We start from the raw sequence: 19,723 nt of genomic DNA on the forward strand, positions 1-19,723 counted from the left end.
CCGAACGAAAACCCGACATATTCGGAAAAACCGCCGCATTTAAGAACGGAAAATGTGTCGCGCTTACCTGCACTCAGCCGGCCTCGGTGAATTCCGGCGCGTTCAGATGCTTTTCAGCGCAGCAGCGCCACCTGGTGGACGGTGGAGGAACTACCTTATTAAATTCTGGCCGGACCCGAATCCAGCGCAGAGAACGCGCCGCTGGATCGCGAATGGACCGGGTAAGTAAATCTGCCCCAATGGGGCACATTTACTAAGGGTCCGAACGCCGCATTTTCGCCAGGTTTCCCGACTTTTTACCGTTTCGCGCTGAATTGCCCCGGGTTTTTGGCGCACGCGATCAGATTGTGTCGCATCGGCGCCACAACTGCGAAATTTAAAAAGCAAATTGTGTCGCAAGATCAGCACATGCACCGGGAAGGAGGTAAACTCAAGCGGACCTCAGCGGGGGAAGCAACACAGGCAGGATATTGGGCGCACGATCTTAGTGAATCGCGGAAGCTCCGAATCCTCGACGGACATAGCACGGCGGTGATAGCGGCGGGACGGGAAAGTAACTGTGCCCCAATGATGTAATGACAGCTCCAACAGCTCAAGTTCCCGTCTCCTTGCTGTATCCTCTCCTCTACGCTCATATTATTGATGGGTCCGTTGCAAAAAAAGCTGGCGCGAAGAGCTGCCTACTTTTTTGTGAACGAAGGGAGTCTTAACCCTCTCCCTAGTCGGCTCACTATGCCCCCATGATCCAGCTCACTAAGAAGAGCCAGAATTCTGAAGTCAGCATAGGAGAGGCTATTGGAACTGGTCATTAGGTAAAAATGACCTTCCTGATGACATGTTCCCTTTAAATGGGTTTTCCCAGAACATCACTTTTGTTTCACTAGAAATAACAGACCAGCCTATACTAACCCCGTTCCTTGGTTGGGGTCTGGCATGCTGCCTTCGTTTTTTAATGTTATTTTTTACATGGATATGAACCACTACAGCATCTTCACTACAGATTCATTTAGTCTTATGATATCTTTTAAAATGTGCCCCATTGTGTTTTAGCAAGTTGTACTTTGTAGTTACCTATCTTATGCATGCAAAAAAACAACAGTCCGTAGCTGGAAAGGGCAGAAAAAGTATATGATTTCTCTGGCTGCTGAGAAAATTGAAAAATTTGAAAGCTGCGATATTAAAGAAAGTATTTCTTCTTAACGCTAGAAATGACAGGAGAGAGGATCAAAGCTATTGTGGTTCTCTTTATAAAATTATTGATGGGGAGATTAAGGCATTAAGTAAACATAAACTCAGATATATTTTAGAGACTGGTCAACAAAATAACCTACGTTTTTACCAAATCGCAACGATTCATCTCAGGTCTGTGACCCAAATAGAAAATAAATTGTTTACAGGAACAAATAGCAGACTTCACTCCAAACCCTTAGAACAACTCATAAAGAGCATCAGAGCTTCTCTCCCAGGATTCCTGGTGTTTGAACAGGTTCCCTGCCTGTAATGCTAATTAACTTTCAGAGGGTGCTATCTTCAGAGGTTGGGGAACCTGATGTGTGCCAGCAATACCCATTGGGACAGGGGGTCCTCTGTGCACACTGCTATTACCGTGTTTGATCCCCTTGCTAACATTATAAGTTACCCCGCTTCTCTGGGAATATAGAAATATTGCTAAAATAACAGACGTGTTCAAATGCTATGATAAGCTCTAAATGTGAAACTTGCAGTGATTGGCATTACTGGGGACTGGGAGTATGTCGGAGAATGTATACAAATGTTTGTGCTTAGATGTACAATGCATATTCAATGAAAAAAATGGGGCTCATTTACTAAGGGTCCGTGGACCGCATTTTCGCGAGCGATCGGATTTTGGCGCTTTCACGCGACACAAATCGGGGGGCGGAGAGGTGGTCCATCACCATAGACAGGGGGCATCCTCTACACCTAGAGAACAGGTGATTCTACCATCACCATGGACAGGGGGCATCCTCTACATCTAGAGGAGAGAATGTTCTACCATCACCATAGACAGAGGGCATCCCCTACACCTAGAGGAGAGGAGGTTCTACCATCACCATAGACAGGGGGCATCCTCTACACCTAGAGGAGAAGTGGTTCTACCATCACCATAGACAGGGGACATCCTCTACACCTAGAGGAGAGGAGGTTCTACCATCACCATAGACAAGGGGAATCCTCTACAGCCAGAGGAGAGGAGGTTCTACCATCACATAGACAGGGGGCATCCTCTACACCTAGAGGAGAGGCGGTTCTACCATCACATAGACAGTGGGCATCCTCTACACCTAGAGGAGAGGAGGTTCTACCATCACCATAGACAGGGGACATCCTCTACACCTAGAAGAGAGGTGGTTCTACCATCACCATAGACAAGGGGCATCCTCTACACCTAGAGGAGAGGAGGTTCTACCATCACATAGACAGGGGGCATCCTCTACACCTAGAGGAGAGGAGGTTCTACCATCACCATAGACAGGGGACATCCTCTACACCTAGAGGAGAGGCAGTTCTACCATCACCATAGACAGCGGGCATCATCTACACCTAGAGGAGAGGCGGCTCTACCATCACCATAGACAAGGGGAATCCTCTACACCTAGAGGAGAGGAGGTTCTACCATCACATAGACAGGGGGCATCCTCTACACCTAGAGGAGAGGCGGTTCTACCATCACATAGACAGGGGGCATCCTCTACACCTAGAGGAGAGGAGGTTCTACCATCACCATAGACAGGGGACATCCTCTACACCTAGAAGAGAGGTGGTTCTACCATCACCATAGACAAGGGGCATCCTCTACACCTAGAGGAGAGGAGGTTCTACCATCACATAGACAGGGGGCATCCTCTACACCTAGAGGAGAGGAGGTTCTACCATCACCATAGACAGGGGACATCCTCTACACCTAGAGGAGAGGCAGTTCTACCATCACCATAGACAGCGGGCATCCTCTACACCTAGGGGAGAGATGGTTCTACCATCACATAGACAGGGGACATCCTCTACACCTAGAGGAGAGGAGGTTCTACCATCACCATAGACAAGGGGCATCCTCTACACCAGTGATTTTCAACCTTTTTTGAGCCGCGGCACACTTTTTATACTTAGAAAATCCTGGGGCACACCACCAACCAAAATAGCACAAGATGACACTAAAACAGTCATAAAAGGCCTCCCTTTACTAATAAAAAACCTCTAGCGGCCTCCCTTTACTAATTAAGAGCCCCTAGCGACCTCCCTTTACTAATTAAGAGCCCCTAGAGGCCCCCCTTTACTAATTAAAAGGCCCTAGAGGCCCCCCTTTACTAATTAAAAGGCCCTAGAGGCCCCCCTTTACTAATTAAAAGGCCCTAGAGGCCCCCCCTTTACTAATTAAAAGGCCCTAGAGGCCCCCCTTTACTAATTAAAAGGCCCTAGAGGCCCCCCTTTACTAATTAAAAGGCCCTAGAGGCCCCCCTTTACTAATTAAAAGGCAGACCCTAGCTGCCTTCCCTATACAAATAATAACCTTATATACTTACCCTTGATGTCTTCTTCCGCGTACCTTCACTCCTAATGGCGATCCGCCCACCTTCTGTAGCTCCTGCACCGCGCGCCTCTGGTCACGTGACTTACGCGACCTGACGCCAGGTCGCGTCTGTCACGTGACATGGGCCGCACGGTGCAGGAGCTACAGAAGATGGGCGGATCACCGACGCGGGGCTTGTAGGTAAGTATGGGGCAGAAACACGGGGGCGCGGCGGCAGCACTACACAGGGGCACCATGGTTCGGGAAACTTTCCCCGTGGCACACTCAACCGGCACACAGGTTGAAAATCACTGCTCTACACCTAGAGGAGAGGAGGTTCTACCATCACCATAGACAGGGGGCATCCTCTACACCTAGAGGAGAGGCGGTTCTACCATCACATAGACAGGGGGCATCCTCTACACCTAGAAAAGAGGTGATTCTACCATCACCATAGACAGGGGGCATCCTCTACACCTAGAGGAGAGGAGGTTCTACCATCACCATAGACAGGGGGCATCCTCTACACCTAGAGGAGAGGCGGTTCTACCATCACATAGACAGTGGGCATCCTCTACACCTAGAGGAGAGGAGGTTCTACCATCACCATAGACGGGGATTCTTTACTGTAAGAGCAGTGAGACTATGGAACTCTCTGCCGCAGAAGGTTGTTATGGCTGATACTTTGTACATGTTCAAAATAGCAACAATATCGCGGGTTATGGGTTGGACTTGATGCATCTGCATCTTTTCCCAACCTTATATACGTATATACTACCCCTTTACAGTCAGATCAGAGAGGAAATTCTAATTTATAAACAAAAAGGACAGGTCATGAATATAATATCGGTGGAGTCCTACACTCTGTACCAGGGCCTGCTCCAGGTTTCAATAGGCCCCTGGGCGACAGAGTCTCAGTAGAACCCTTTACAGTGAACTCACATGGCGGCATTACAATTTCAGAAACTAAACAGTCCCCTGTTCCCTAAAATATTCCATAGTATATCATACTAAACCCCCTATGGATTCATTAGAGCAGCCCTCGGTCCCGACACTTGCTTGAGTATAACCAGTGCTGGTGCCGGCCCTGCTCTGTACCCTCACTGACCAACTGATTTAGCCTAGCTGTGCTGTTCCCGGACCACAAGCAACGGATCTATGGTCCATTTTTTCAGTCCATTTATCATCAGTGTGTAATTCATTGCCGGATGTACCATGTGTCATCTGTTTGACATCTCATTTTTATGGATCTACAAATTAATGTCACTAGCTTGTCCCAGTCAAGGTCGCATGATTATGTTGCTTATAAACTGATCCACAAATTTTTCATGCACATGAACCCCATGTGGCATCCATATTTTTCAACTTCCAAAAGACTACTATAGGAAGGTCTGAGCTGATGACACAGGTACGAATATGACGTGCTCTGCGTTTTTTAATATGGAATCTAGTCACACTGAGTTTGATTTTGCAGAAGTGAAAATTTATAAAGCAAACAAATATAGATGGGATGTTTCGGTCAATTACTGACCTTCATCAGACACAGTTTGCTGTACAATGAACTATGTAGTTGCTGCTATGCAGGCGACAAGTGCTGAGAGGAAATTGGCAGGAAACCACTCTATAGTATATTAGCGCTAATACACTATAGAGCCATTTCCCAATGATTTCTTCCCAGCGCCAGCGTTTCATTCGAAACGTCACATCTATATTTGTTTGCTTAATAAGTATGTATTTTTGCAAACTCAAACTCAGTGTGAGTGGATTCCGTATTATAATACTTATGGGACTGGGAACCTATCCAGAGCACCTGACTTCACAAACTAAAGGGGTTCGGTACGACTCCTATACGGAAAGTGCTCTAAGTTTTTGACAGCCTCCATCAATAATACATTTATGCGCATGGGGCCATTAAATTCAATTTGTTAGTATTCCATTAGTTGATAAAAAGGGATATCAAGCGGACAAAAACAATATTTATGAGCATGTAGCTTTTGGGCAGATGCACACAACAAAGAAAATCGGCCATGTTTTTGAATGGATGGCACGTGCCTGCACTTTGTGCTTCACTTTTAATAGATCACTGCCTACACCCATTATTTCAATGGATCATGCAACCAATCTGTTAGCATGTCCTAGACAGAATTGTATTTCAAAGTTCTCTTATAAATTATAGTTCACGAAAATCTCTGAAAAAACGTGTGCCAAACTGATGCAAATCAACTTCAGAAAAATTGAAGAAAATGTTAGTTTTTTCTGGGTAGGCAGATTTACTTTCGGATTGTGAGCTACATTGTTAATAAGAGAAATCCCTGTATACCACTGAGCAATATGTGGGTGCTATTTGGGGGTAATTGGAAATAAAATCAGGTAAACAAGTGGGAACTAAGCAATGTGTAGAAGATAGCTTGAACTTCAACATTTGAGATCAATTGCATAAAGGGAGTGCTTACTGTAGACTAGTGTCTGCCCACTAGGATAAAGTATTAAGACACACACCAAGAGACATTACATTCCCATTTATCTATATTCACCATCTGCACTTTTTCTTCTTAATGAATTGTACAGTCTCTTCACCCAATATTGCCTTTTGTCTTCTTCATCAATCCAAAACCTCACCTGTAATTCACTTGATAATGTAATAAATTTCCCAATGCAGAGTTCTGGCTGGAAAAGGCCATGCATAAATCCCCCTTGCCAACCTGACTGTCCAGCTCATAAGGGGAAACTACTTTAGAGGCCGCAGGAGAACTCTAAAAAAAAGTCAACTGGCAAGTGTGGCTCGCAAAGAAAAAGCCTTTGATAAGCAAAATGCTAAACCCGAAAGAGGATGGACACCGTCTGAAATCCTTGGATGAGGCAGGTCCAGTGCTAAACTGCATGATAGTATTGGTTTCTATGCTAATATCTGTCTCAGTTACCATGGGGTTAATTCCAAATAAAGTGAAATGAGCTGTCACTCTGGGGCCACTCCAAAACGAGAACAGTTAGAGTGTCATTTATTAGAGTTAAACAGGAACGTATTTCATTTAGTAATTGGCTCCTCGCCCTCCGCTATCCTTCCTTTCTTTCTCTCTCGCTCTCTTTTCTTTTTTTTTTTTTTATCCTTTGCAGATGAAAACTCATAAATGAAATATGTTGGCCGCCTGCCCAGCGAGGAAATATAAAGGAATGAATAATGTTTCTATCTCAATCACAGTCATTGCTTTTAATATTCCTAATTACTTGAAAAAGCTGCATATTCAGTACAGGAGAAAAAGTCTTTTCTTCTACGATCCTTTTTTCACTTTGTACTCACGAGATCAGGAGAATTAGACAGCGGTGTTCCCGTCCGCCCTTTCCTTATGGGGAGGTTATTGGAAAACACAGGGTAGGTGGGATCTGTATACGCTTTTTGTTTATTATAACCCTATGTTGCCAAATTAAGATTTGAAGGTTGTGGGCACGATCAGGATGTATGGCTTTGTGCTGAAGAGATGCTTGTTTTTTATGAAAAGGTCATATAGAATTCATATATAGTCCTTCTTACAAAAGATACTGACAGACCATTCTTTCGGTAAAGTATCCTAATTCTGTATATTATCCTCAGGACTAATTTTCCAGGACCCCCATCCACCAACATTTAGGGATCTCCGCTATCCAGAATCCAAATTATGTCACATTAAGTAAGAACCGATCACCAATAGTAGAAATTTTTAGAGCTAAGAAGATCCAAGAAGAACTCCGAGCAGTGGAAGATTCAGGAAAATGTAGTGACACTAAAAAAATAATAACAGTCTGGACTGTACTTAACGTTGTACATTGTGATCATACTGACCTCCTTAAAAGTAACACCTTCCTTAAAAAAAAGAAAATCCTAAATATTTGGCTACATAATATATCAGAGGTGTAGTTGTCCCCACGTAAAATTGTTCCCAAACCACTTGAAATAATAGAAGTCATGCTCACCTTAGCAATCTCCCGCCTCCCATTCCGACACTTCCAGGTCCACAACCAGACTCTGTATAGTAACCCAAATTATTAGACCCATATATATATATATAACCACCAGCTTTAGAGATGAACTCAGGTATCAGAACAGTAACCAGGTCCTGGCTGTCATTACTGGCAACCAGGATACTGGTGGGGCACACATTAGCTTTAAAATTGGTGCGACGTGTGATCAAAAGGTGTGACTCCTTTTGTTATCTAAGAACACTTTATGGGTTAGTTCACTTGTGTCTGGCCCTGGCATCAGTTTTCTTCAGGAATATTGGGAAAAAAAGATATGAGGCACATGAGGCCAGTTTTCCGTCGGACTTTGAACCATTCTTTTAGGCAAAAACTGCTTAAGAAGTGTCTGCACCACAACTGTGTCGCACGTGACCCTTTTGTGGCGCAGCTGCACGGGGCATCATGAGACATAAATTAGGGGGCGTTCCGGTGCTCAGTCAGAGAGTGCGCCAGATTTAACTTGCAAAGTCTGACAGAAGTGTGTTGCATGCCCCATGTTAAAGGTGCACCAAAAGTGGAGCACTCTGTCGGGGAAGTGCAGGGAGCACCAGGTTCATGGAGAACGTGCTCCAGAAATCCTGAATCTGGCTCACCCTGCACTATACACAGGCAAACTGAACATAGTACAGACTGCACTGTTCTTGGTTAATTTTCCCCTATAAGATCCATTCTTTCAACCTCCACCAAAGGTTCATCCGTACAGTCCCTGACCTATGCAGAGGCCAGATCAAAAGAGAATTTCTGAAGCATCTATTGGCCATATACTATCAATGGGAACAAGGTGAATACATCCAACAGATCAGAAGGTCATCAGTTGTGTTTGACTCTCGTGAAAATCATGACCAAGCACACGACACGGTAAGCTGTTTTTGAAAAAATTACACTGTTTGACAATCCCTTAACCCTACTGAAAAATTAAGGTCATAAGGTCAGCGATAATAAAGATGGTTTTTGTAACAAGCAATGTAAAGATTCAGAAGGACCTCCTCATGAGAAAATAATTTTCTCAAGACAACCATCATGTATTTTGCAAAATCTTGTGTGAAGATCCCATAGCCTTCAGCAGCTCATTCGCAATTCTCACATACAGCAATTGATTGTGTTGAGATCAGGTCATCAGCTCAAGTGGCTGAACACCAAAATATTCTGTGATCTACAGCAATTATCCCCATACAAACCCTTCTCGTTGGCACCACATACAGAGAAACTAGCAAAAAATGTAAATGAGTCTATGAAATAGAAATGATAACTCTGCAATAAGGAATGACTAAGGCCTAAATGGATTTTACAACTAATGACACTGTATGAGCGACATTTACTAAGAACAGTGAAAACTAAACTATATGCAGTTTGCCTGTGTAGTGAGCAGGATGCTCCACATTCAGGATTTGTGTGGCACGTACTTCATGAATCTGGTGCCCTCTGCACTGCCCTGACAGAGTGCACCACCTTTTTTGGTGCACCTTTAACATGGGCTGTGTGACACAATTCTGTCGGGCTTTGCATAATAAATGTGGCGCACGGTCCGACTGTTTACCCACTTCAGTGCAGATTTTTGTGTTGCGCAAGGAATAGTGCATATGTGGCACTGACACTTCTTAGATACAGATGCAATCAGTTTTCACCAGATAGAACGGGCAAAGTAAAAATTATTGCACATTTATTTTACTGAAAGTATGGAATTGGCAAATATTGCTTCAACTCTACTATATTACTTTAAAGGGGTTATCCGGGATTGTAGATTTGTTTACTATTTGCTGCATGTGGTGTAAAAGTAATAAAGAACTAACATTTATCTCAGCACTTTCAATGATGCAGCATGTATCCTCCATCTGTTCTACGTTGGTATCCCCTTCCCGACGCGCGCCGTACTAGTACGGCGCGCGCCGGGTCCCGGTGCATGGAGAGGGCTCGCGGGCCGAGCCCTCTCCATAGCCGGTAAGTCTTTGCTGCATATTGCAGCAAAGGCTTACCGGTAACACCCGCGATCGGTGCTAGCACCGATCGCGGGTGTTTTCTCCCCGATCAAGAGATGGCGCCGCATGGGCGCCGCCATCTTGTCGTGGATCGCTGCTCCCCGATGACGTCACGGGGAGCGGCGATCCGTCGCCATGGTAACCTCGGGTGTTCCGAACACCCGAGGCTACTTCGTTTTAACCCATGCATTACAATGTGCTAATTGCACATTGTAATGCATGGGGAGTAAAATCCACATATACTGCCATACTGTAGTATGGCAGTATATGATAGGATCGATCAGACTACCTAGGGTTAGAGTACCCTAGGGAGTCTGAAAAATAGTAAAAGTAAAAATAAAAAAAAGTTTAAAAAAAAAAATTATAATAAAAAAACCTAAAAATTCAAATCACCCCCCTTTCCCTAGAACTGATATAAAAATAAATAAACAGTAAAAATCATAAACACATTAGGTATCGCCGCGTCCGAAAATGCCCGATCTATCAAAATATGATAATGTTTTTTCACTATGTTTAACCCCGTAACAGAAACAGCGTCCAAAGTCGAAAATGGCATTTTTTTGCTATTTTGAAAAATATAAAAAAATTAATAAAAAGTGATCAAAAGGTCGCACAGTCCCAAAAATTATAGTAATGAAAACGGCATCAAAATTCGCAAAAAATGACACTATCCACAGCTCCGTACACCAAAGTATGAAAAAGTTATTGGCCCCAGAAGATGGCAAAATAAAAAAAAAAATATTTTGTACAGGAGGTTTTAATTTTTTTAAATGTATGAAAACATTATAAAACCTATACAAATTTGGTATCCACGTGATCGTACCGACCCAAAGAATAAAGTAGACATGTCATTTGGGACGCAGAGTGAAAGCTGTAAAATCCAAGCCCACAAGAAAACGTCACAAATGTGGTTTTTCACCATTTTCACTGCATTTGGAATTTTTTTCCCGCTTCCCAGTACACACCATAGAATATTAAATACCGTCACTATGAAGTGCAATTTGTTACGCAGAAAATAAGCCATAACAGAGCTCTTTATGTGGAAAAATAAAAAAGTTATAGATTTTTGAAGTTGGTGAGTGAAAAATGGAAGTGAAAAAACTAAAAAAGGCCAAGTCGTGAAGGGGGTATACATAGGTTCAGAGGTAAACTCACATCCACAATTTGATTCATTTACAGCCTGAGGCCTGTATAGGGGTGGCCACTGTCCATGTCACATGACCACGTAGTCCTGTATATCAACAGCAGGGGCCATGCTGGATTGAAGACAAGAACTATATTTAGAACTATCAGGGCCAATAGTAAATTTGTGGAATCCAGACAACCCCTTTAACTTAAAGTGTATCACCAGTTACATTTTTTTTGACAAATGAATTGCTTTTGTTATCCTGGGCTACGTTGCCTACTAATGTCTGTATTCCTAACCACTTTGCTGTAAAGCCCTGTGAAGCATGGAACAGGTTAAAAGTTCAAATTGTTGGTCTTCCACCATTCATGTGATCACAACTGCTATAATTAACAATATACGGTAGATTTGTACAGATACGATAGTGGATTTACACTTTACACTTTCGTGCATTTTTGGCCCAATGATCCATTGTCTCAATAGGTTGATAAGACTCAAGATAGTGCAGACTATTTTCCCTTCCATTATTAAGCACAAGAAATGAATATAAAACAGGAATGGTGATAAGATCTGTTTTTTTTTCCCAGTAGTACATTTTCATTGTTTACATGTACCTTGCCAGTCAATAGCTATATCCTACACTTCAATTTATCCTCACGCTGTGAAAAGTTTCATTGAAATAAATTATAATGTGCCAAGGAAAAATTAGGACACACAATATAAAGCAGTAGGAGGATCTAAATAGAGCATACCACACAAGGCAACACTACAAAGACAAAAAAGAATACAGCCTATAATTTGCTTTCAAGCAAGAGATCACTCAATCGGTAATGAAAATACTGGAAAGACAGTTTCCATGTAAAATTTTTTCCAAAGAATCAAGCACATACATGGTATCAGATCACTAATACTCCACTCGAAAAGTGGTCCAAGGGACCCCCATTCTCCAGTCAATCTTGTATGTATTACCTATCATGTGGATAGACAATAAATGTATGGTACAGGAATACCCCGTTAACACCAGTGTTAAATGACCTAAAACATTGGTTCTCAACTTTCCTAATGCCGTAACCCCTAAGACAGTTCCTCATGTTGTGGTTACCCCCAACAATAAATTAATTTTTGTTACACAGCCACCCCACCCACAATAGACAGTATACACAGCAACGCCACCCCTGGTAGAGTATTTAGAGCCACCCCAGTAGACAGTATATAGAGACCCCACCCAATACAGTATACACAGCCCCCCATCAGTATTCTACACGCTGATCTAAAACAAGTATGGCAATGTGAATGCCCCCAAATCTAGTAGTCAGAATTAGGCTAACTGCACACAAATGTGCTCCGTTCTCGGGTTGCAAACAACAATCCATGGTCCGTTGTTTGTAGTCCGTATGTCATCATTGTGTAATCCGTTGCTGAGCCCTATGTCCGCAAAAAGGGTCCTCGCGCATCTGAACGTCATCTGTGTATGTGGATCCAAAACCCCCCTCAAAAAACTGGAAAATGATGTCACCAGTGTGTCCCAAACTCTTGATAGGTCACATGATTATGTTACCTATAAAATGATACGCACACGGATGACATCAATATAGGAACCAACGTTTTTTTATTGTTAGGACTGCAAACACCGGCAGGAATAGAACCTGCTCTGAGATTTTCACAGCCCCCACACGAATCTGTGAAAGAGACATTCATGTGCAAGTATCCCCTGAATTGTGTCATTAGTTAAAGAAAATGGTTAGGACAGAGAAGAAAACAATTTCATGTGCGTGTAGACTAAGGCCAGCTCAACATGAATAATGGACTGTGCGCTGGCCGGATTTTACTGACCGAGCACAGCGCCATAGACAGGACTCCTTGCATACAGGACTCCTATATCGTAGTGATATACGATACAAGGAGTCCCTGCTTGCCAGCAGAACAGCAGCAATGACACTGTAATAATAATGACACTGCAGCGCTGATGACGGAAAGTCTGCTTTTAGCCCCTGAAGTCTAATGTACTAACACTGCATCTTTTTTCAGCAAATTACAGCTATTCTGTGCTAAATCAAAACCTCTTAAAAACTGCTTACCATTAAATATTGCCATTTAACCTAAATCACAACACAAAATCACAAAATGATGCGATTAATCCTGCCCTAAACTCAAATGCAAAATAATACATATAAAAATTCCTTGACTACTGCCGCCTAGCTAAAGCAATCTCAGTACATCATAGTGATTGACCGGATTATGCTGTGAACTCCAGCTTGACTTGAACCTGCAGTATAATAGGTTAGCATTATATATTTGGTGCTTTGCTGCTGAGTTATGGTTGATCCAGCAGTCACAAAACCCTTATTAACTTGACCATCTGAGCAACTCAGATTTTTACGGAAACATAGCTACTATTGGGAAACGCATGGAGGACTCGTTTAGATTTTAGGTGTATATTCAACACTAAAAAGAACAATATAATCAGAATCTGTATAAGTTTATCCGAGTAAGTGGCTAATTGGTTGTGGAGGCAGAAATCCACAGTGAAATCTACATCATAACATGCAATTTTTTCAGTGCAGCCAACAGTCTTCCAAATATCGCTTATACATGCAGCCAAGGAAGGGGGAAGCTCAATTTTGCAGTCACCTCCCCCGCCCCCTCCTAGCTTCTCAGGCTCTGAACCCTGCCCCTATCCGACAATATTACTCTCCTCTGAGGTATGCACAGTGTGCTCTGTGAACCTAGTCTGTGCCAGTCAGCGATGCACAGGGCAGGCGTCACAATACAGTGCAGTGTGTAGTCTGGAACGGTTAATAGCTAGCCGGCTGTGCTCCAGCACGCATGTCATGGATAAGCATCATCCGTGTGATGATGCAGGTGAGGAAGATAGTGAAATTGCTGTAGTAGTCTAAGGGGCAGGGAGGAGGCAGGGTAGCTTGACTGCAAAACATGGGTGCGTGCCATGTCCGAAAATTGGGCAAAAAAAGAGATATTTAGAAGATTATTAGCTGCAAGATATAAGAAATATAAAAGCATCTTTTGAACACTTATTAAAGAGAACCCGTCATGCAAAATAACCCCCCTAAACTAAATATATTTTCATAAACTGCCATTAGAGAGCATTGCCTCTATCACTTCATTGTCCCTCTACATGCCTGTAAACCTAAGCAATGAGGTGCTAAAGCTGTATGCAAATGACCTGTGAAATGTCCAATGAGTCATTAGCATATTCAAGCTGTCCACTCTATTCATGAGTGGGAGGTACAGCCACACCCCCAGTGCATGACTGACAGCCTGTATAATGATGTGAGGCTGTATAATGATGTGCTTCCTGGTGCTGGCGCCCCCTGCAGCCTGTGTGTGTATAGGAGAGATACAACCGCTCCAGGCAGCCATGTTACAGCAGAACATGTCAGATTCATGTGTAGCTTATGTCTGTGTCTCTCACCTGTATATTAGGAGGATGCAGCATGTCAGCAGATGCAGCACACACACTAGCAATGCTTTACTATACATTACACACAGACATGAGCAGGGGGAGGAGAGGGGAGGGGTAACAGGGGTGACATCACTGCCTCTGACCATGTGACCTGCCACATTTACATGATAAAGAATAGATGATTTTACAATGAATAATGTATGAAATAACTAGATAAAGGCTGTGATGGATCCTTGTGAGCTGCTCCAACAGGTAGAGGTGACAGGACAAGTGACACAGACCTGATGACAGGTGTCCTTTAAGTACAGAAGAAGGAACTGTTTGGGGTTTGAGGGGGTTATCCCTCCTGACAGGTTCCCTTTATTGTTTTGTCAGCACTGAATTGCAGATGATTGATCATGAAGTAACCCACTATCCTGACTTTGCCTTGGTGAATACACAATTTATCTTACTATACACAGTGTTGAGGTATTATGTAGAATTGGGAACTCACCACTGGAGCAGTCTGCGCCTCCCCAGCCTGGCTCACAGTGACACGTATCAGGCGACACACACCTCCCATGTACACATTCCTCTGTGCAGAGGGCTGCAAAGAAAAAAAACAGAAGAATATTAACCGGTTAAGGACCGGGCCCTTTCCTGTTTTTTCATGTCCATTTTTCACTCCCCACCTTCAAAAATCTATAACTTTTTTATTTTTACATGTAAAGAGCTGTGTGATGGCTTGTTTTCTGCGTAACAAATTGCACTTCATAATGATGGTATTAAATATTTCATGCCATGTACTCGGAAGCGGGAAAAAAATTCCAAATGCAATGAAAATGGTGAAAAAACGCATTTGCGCCATTTTCTTGTGGGCTTGGATATTACGTCTTTCACTGAGCGCCCCAAATGACATGTCTACTTTATTCTTTGGGTCGGTACGATTAAGGGGATACCAAATTTGTATAGGATTTATAATGTTTTCATACATTTACAAAAATTAAAACCTCCTGTACAAAAAATTTTTTTTTTGATTTTGCCAACTTCTGGCGCTAATAACTTTTTTATACTTTGGTGTACGGAGCTGTGCATGGTGTAATTTTTTGCGAAATTTGATAATATTTTCAATGATATCATTTTTAGGTCTGTACGACATTTTGATCACTTTTTATAGATTTTTTTAGATTTTTCAAAATGGCAAAAAAGTGCCATTTTCGACTTTGGGCGCTATTTTCCGTTACGGGGTTAAACGCATTGAAAAACCGTTATCATATTTTGATAGATCGGGCATTTTCGGACGCGTCGATACCTGATGTGTTGATGATTTTTACTGTTTATTTATATTTATGTCAGTTCTAGGGAAAGGGGGGTGATTTGAAATTTTAGGTTTTTTTATTATAATTTTTTTTTTTAAACTTTTTTTTATTTTTATTTATACTATTTTTCAGACTCCCTAGGGTACTTTAACCTTAGGTTGTCAGATGGATCCTATCATATACTGCCATACTACAGTATGGCAGTATATGGGGATTTTCTTCCTCATTCATTACAATGTGCTATCAGCACATTGTAATGAAGGGGTTAAAACGAAATAGCCTCGGGTCTTCGGAAGACCCAAGGCTACCATGGAGACGGATCGCCGCCCCCCGATGACGTCACGAGGAGCGGCGATCCCAGGTAAGATGGCGGCGCCCATGCGCCGCTATCTGTTTGAGGCTGCCGGCAGCTTTGCCGGCAGCCCGCGCTGTAAAAACACCCGCGATCGGTGCTAGCACCGATCGCGGATGTTACCGGTAAGCCTTTGCTGCAATATGCAGCAAAGACTTACCGGCTATGGAGAGGGCTCAGCCCGTGAGCCCTCTCCATGCAGCGCGACGCGACCGCCGCCGTGAATACACGGCGGGCGGTCGCGAACCGGTTAAAATATAACATAAAATACTAACTCGCCATAAAATAACTATTCTGAAGGTGTAGAAGAGGAGCATTTTATTACATGAGGCTGCCAACAATTTAAAAGAAATCTACCATTTGTTTTCATGCATTGTGAACCACACATACCTTCATACATATAAAAAACATTTCTTAAATGGAGAATGAACATCTTGTGCCTCAAAATTGGATTAACGCGAGTGAAGCAAAGTTTTTATAAAGTTACTGAACCTACCATCTAGGTTAATTTTGGAAGGCTGTAAGTCGGTAGAGTTTTCTTTGTTATGAATAGAAACCTTAAAGGAAATCTACCATTTGTTTTATGCATTGTGAACCAAGCATACATTGAGAATGATGTAGCTATGCTGATGCATATCCTGTTTAATCCCTAAACTGAATGGTGTTGCTGAAAAAACTTTTATAAAATTATGATAATGAGGCTCTGTTGCTCCTGTCCTCTTACCCTAATTATGCATTGCTCCAGAGAACGCTGTAATCACTCTGTTGTGCCTGACAGGCAGAAGTAATCATCACTGCACCATCCCCCAGCTGCTCTGTATGAGTCATCCAGCTCAGCTTGATTAGTCCTGTCTGGACAGATCAGGAAGCTCTGTGTAATGTGTTTATGAACCGCAGGCTGAATCAAATCCACCTTTCCCAAGGTTCTGAATGTTATCATTGTTTTTTTTCAGAAAAAAACACTCGGTTCAGGGATTAAACAGCGTTTTCTGAAGTAGTGCATAAATAGGGTAAGAGGAGAAGCGTTGAGCCATCCACAGGAGCAACAGAGCCTCATTATCATAATTGTATCATGTTTTTTTTTCAGCAAAACCATTCAATTCAGGGATTAAACAAGATATGTTTCTGAATCAGTGTAGCTCCAGCATTCTCAAGGTATGTTTGGCTCACAATGCATAAAACAAATGATAGATTTCCTTTAAGGTTTCTTTTGAAAGAAAACTCTACCAACTTACAGCCTTCCACAATTAACCTGGATGGTTCAGTAACTTCACTCACGTAAATCCTATTTTGAGGCACAAGATGTTTGTTCTCCATTTAAGAAATGTTTTTTTAGGTTTTCTGATATTAGAGAGCAGTGGGAGTTTAGATGACAATTACACAGTTAGATCTCAGCTGGTAGGTTACATTACTGACAACTGAGTGGAGATAAACTGCTTTCTCCTTCCAAGAGAAACCTGCTGAATTTTAAGAGCGGCCTTGTCAATAAAATAGAAATAATACAAAGAAAGTGGCAAAGAACAGAAAATATAAGAAATATAGTTTTGTATGGCAAATCACACTTTAAGGATGGGTCCCACAGCTAGGACTCTGGGAATGGGAACTATTCCGTGTGTCTTCAGGTTTTTCCACGCCAGAAATTGCTTTTAAATCTGCATTTGATAGATACGGACTTGGTAGCATTTCATACCTTTTATTAAAATAAAAATTGAAAACTCAAGGAGAAAATCCAGACTTAAAAAGTTGTAGTATCCAACAATTTTTGTGCAGAAATAATCAGTATTATAGACACGGCATGTTTGGGTTAAGGGCAATGTACAGCATGAAAATCTACATGTAATCATAACCATGTGCATGAATCTTAAAGGGTTCCAGTTGAAGAAAATGTACCATGCAAATCCATCATGATAAATCAGGGACACGTACCCATAGATCCAGGCACCAGGACAGTGGTAATTTTCTTATCCATTGCTTTCTTCCTTCTAAAATAAATTATGGTAATGAGCCTGAAGGGCTCTGGTGGGCTTTTCCATAGCCCCACAGTGCTGTAATTTCATAGGCTGTTACAATAGGCACAGCAGGACCGCCCTTCTCCTCCACTTCCTGCTGTTTCTAGCTTACACAGGCAGAGGAAGGAAGGAGAGAGCAGGAGTTGGGTGAAGCATATCTAGCCCATTATAGCCCCTCAATAATAAAATTTAAAAAGTTGAATTTATCTATCTAACAGATATAAGAAGATTACCACGGTGCCTGGAACTATGAGTAAGTGTGCCTGGTTTATCCATGCTGGATTTTGATGGTAGACAAAGTAAAATATTCTCAAACTTTTCCTGTATACTGTATGAAAGTGATCTGAAATTAAAACACCCAGTGCCACAAAACAGCTACATATTTTTATATACTATGGGGGACATGTATCACATGTTTGTCTCTCTGTGGTGAATTTTTGAGACATTGGGCAGATCTTTTTTGCACCTTATGTATGCTCCTGTCTTTTTACTTGTGATACATGTTCAGTTTTTCCTATCCTGGCAGGCGCAAATTTTGCCTTCTTTTTGAGGCTTTTTGTTGCAAATGTCCCAAATCCACATGGACACAAACCACGTGAGGGGGTTATATACAGGAGAGGACACAAGCCATGTGAGGGGTTATATACAGGAGAGGATACAAGCCATGTGAGGGGTTATATACAGGAGTGGACACAAGCCATGTGAGGGGTTATATACAGGAGAGGATACAAGCCATGTGAGGGGGGTTATATACAGGAGAGGATACAAGTCATGTGAGGGGTTATATACAGGAGAGAATACAAGCCATGTGAGGGGATTATATACAGGAGAGGATACAAGCCATGTGAGGGGTTATATACAGGAGAGGATACAAGCCATGTGAGGGGTTATATACAGGAGAGGATACAAGTCATGTGAGGGGTTATATACAGGAGAGAATACAAGCCATGTGAGGGGATTATATACAGGAGAGGATACAAGCCATGTGAGGGGGTTATATACAGGAGAGGATACAAGCCATGTGAGGGGTTTTATACAGGAGAGAATACAAGCCATGTGAGGGGGTTATATACAGGAGAGGAGACAAGCCATGTGAGGGGGTTATATACAGGAGAGGATACAAGCCATGTGAGGGGGTTATATACAGGAGAGGATACAAGCCATGTGAGGTGTTATATACAGGAGAGGATATAAGCCATGTGAGGGGTTATATACAGGAGAGGATACAAGCCATGTGAGGGGGTTATATACAGGAGAGGATACAAGCCATGTGAGGGGGTTATATACAGGAGAGGATACAAGCCATGTGAGGGGTTTTATACAGGAGAGGATACAAGCCATGTGAGGGGGTTATATACAGGAGAGGACACAGGCCATGTGAGGGGGTTATATACAGGAGAGGACACAGGCCATGTGAGGGGGTTATATACAGGAGAGGACACAAGCCATGTGAGGGGGTTATATACAGGAGAGGACACAAGTCATGTGAGGGGGTTATATACAGGAGAGGATACAAGCCATATGAGGGGGTTATATACATGAGAGGATACAAGCCATGTGAGGGGGTTATATACAGGAGAGGACACAAGCCATGTGAGGAGTTATATACAGGAGAGGATACAAACCATGTGAGATGTTATATACAGGAGAGGACACAAGTCATGTGAGGGGTTATATACAGGAGAGGACACAAGCCATGTGAGGGGGTTATATACAGGAGAGGATACAAGCCATGTGAGGGGGTTATATACAGGAGAGGAGACAAGCCATGGGTTTTATACAGGAGAGGATACAAGCCATGTGAGGGGGTTATATACAGGACAGGATACAAGCCATGTGAGGGGTTATACACAGGAGAGGATACAAGCCATGTGAGGGGGTTATATACAGGAGAGGATACAAGCCATGTGAGGGGTTTTATACAGGAGAGGATACAAGTCATGTGAGGGGGTTATATACAGGAGAGGATACAAGCCATATGAGGGGGTTATATACATGAGAGGATACAAGCCATGTGAG

At 42.6% G+C, this 19,723-nt stretch overlaps 1 protein-coding gene across 7 annotated transcripts in view; it reads right to left on the minus strand.

Annotated features, from left to right (window-relative positions):
* MEGF11 (multiple EGF like domains 11) overlaps positions 1-19,723 on the minus strand; it is a 298,071-nt gene that overhangs the window by 158,169 nt on the left and 120,179 nt on the right. For 6 of the 7 annotated variants that reach the window (XM_072148689.1, XM_072148690.1, XM_072148688.1 and 3 more), the window contains exon 5: positions 14,539-14,631. The exons of the other annotated variant lie outside the window; for it this stretch is intronic. In XM_072148689.1, the coding sequence (XP_072004790.1) occupies positions 14,539-14,631 (93 nt within the window). The remainder of the gene's footprint in view (positions 1-14,538; positions 14,632-19,723) is intronic. 7 annotated transcript variants of the gene reach the window in all.

Source organism: Engystomops pustulosus, chromosome 4, assembly GCF_040894005.1.
Source record: "Engystomops pustulosus chromosome 4, aEngPut4.maternal, whole genome shotgun sequence".
Taxonomy (NCBI): Eukaryota; Metazoa; Chordata; class Amphibia; order Anura; family Leptodactylidae; genus Engystomops; species Engystomops pustulosus.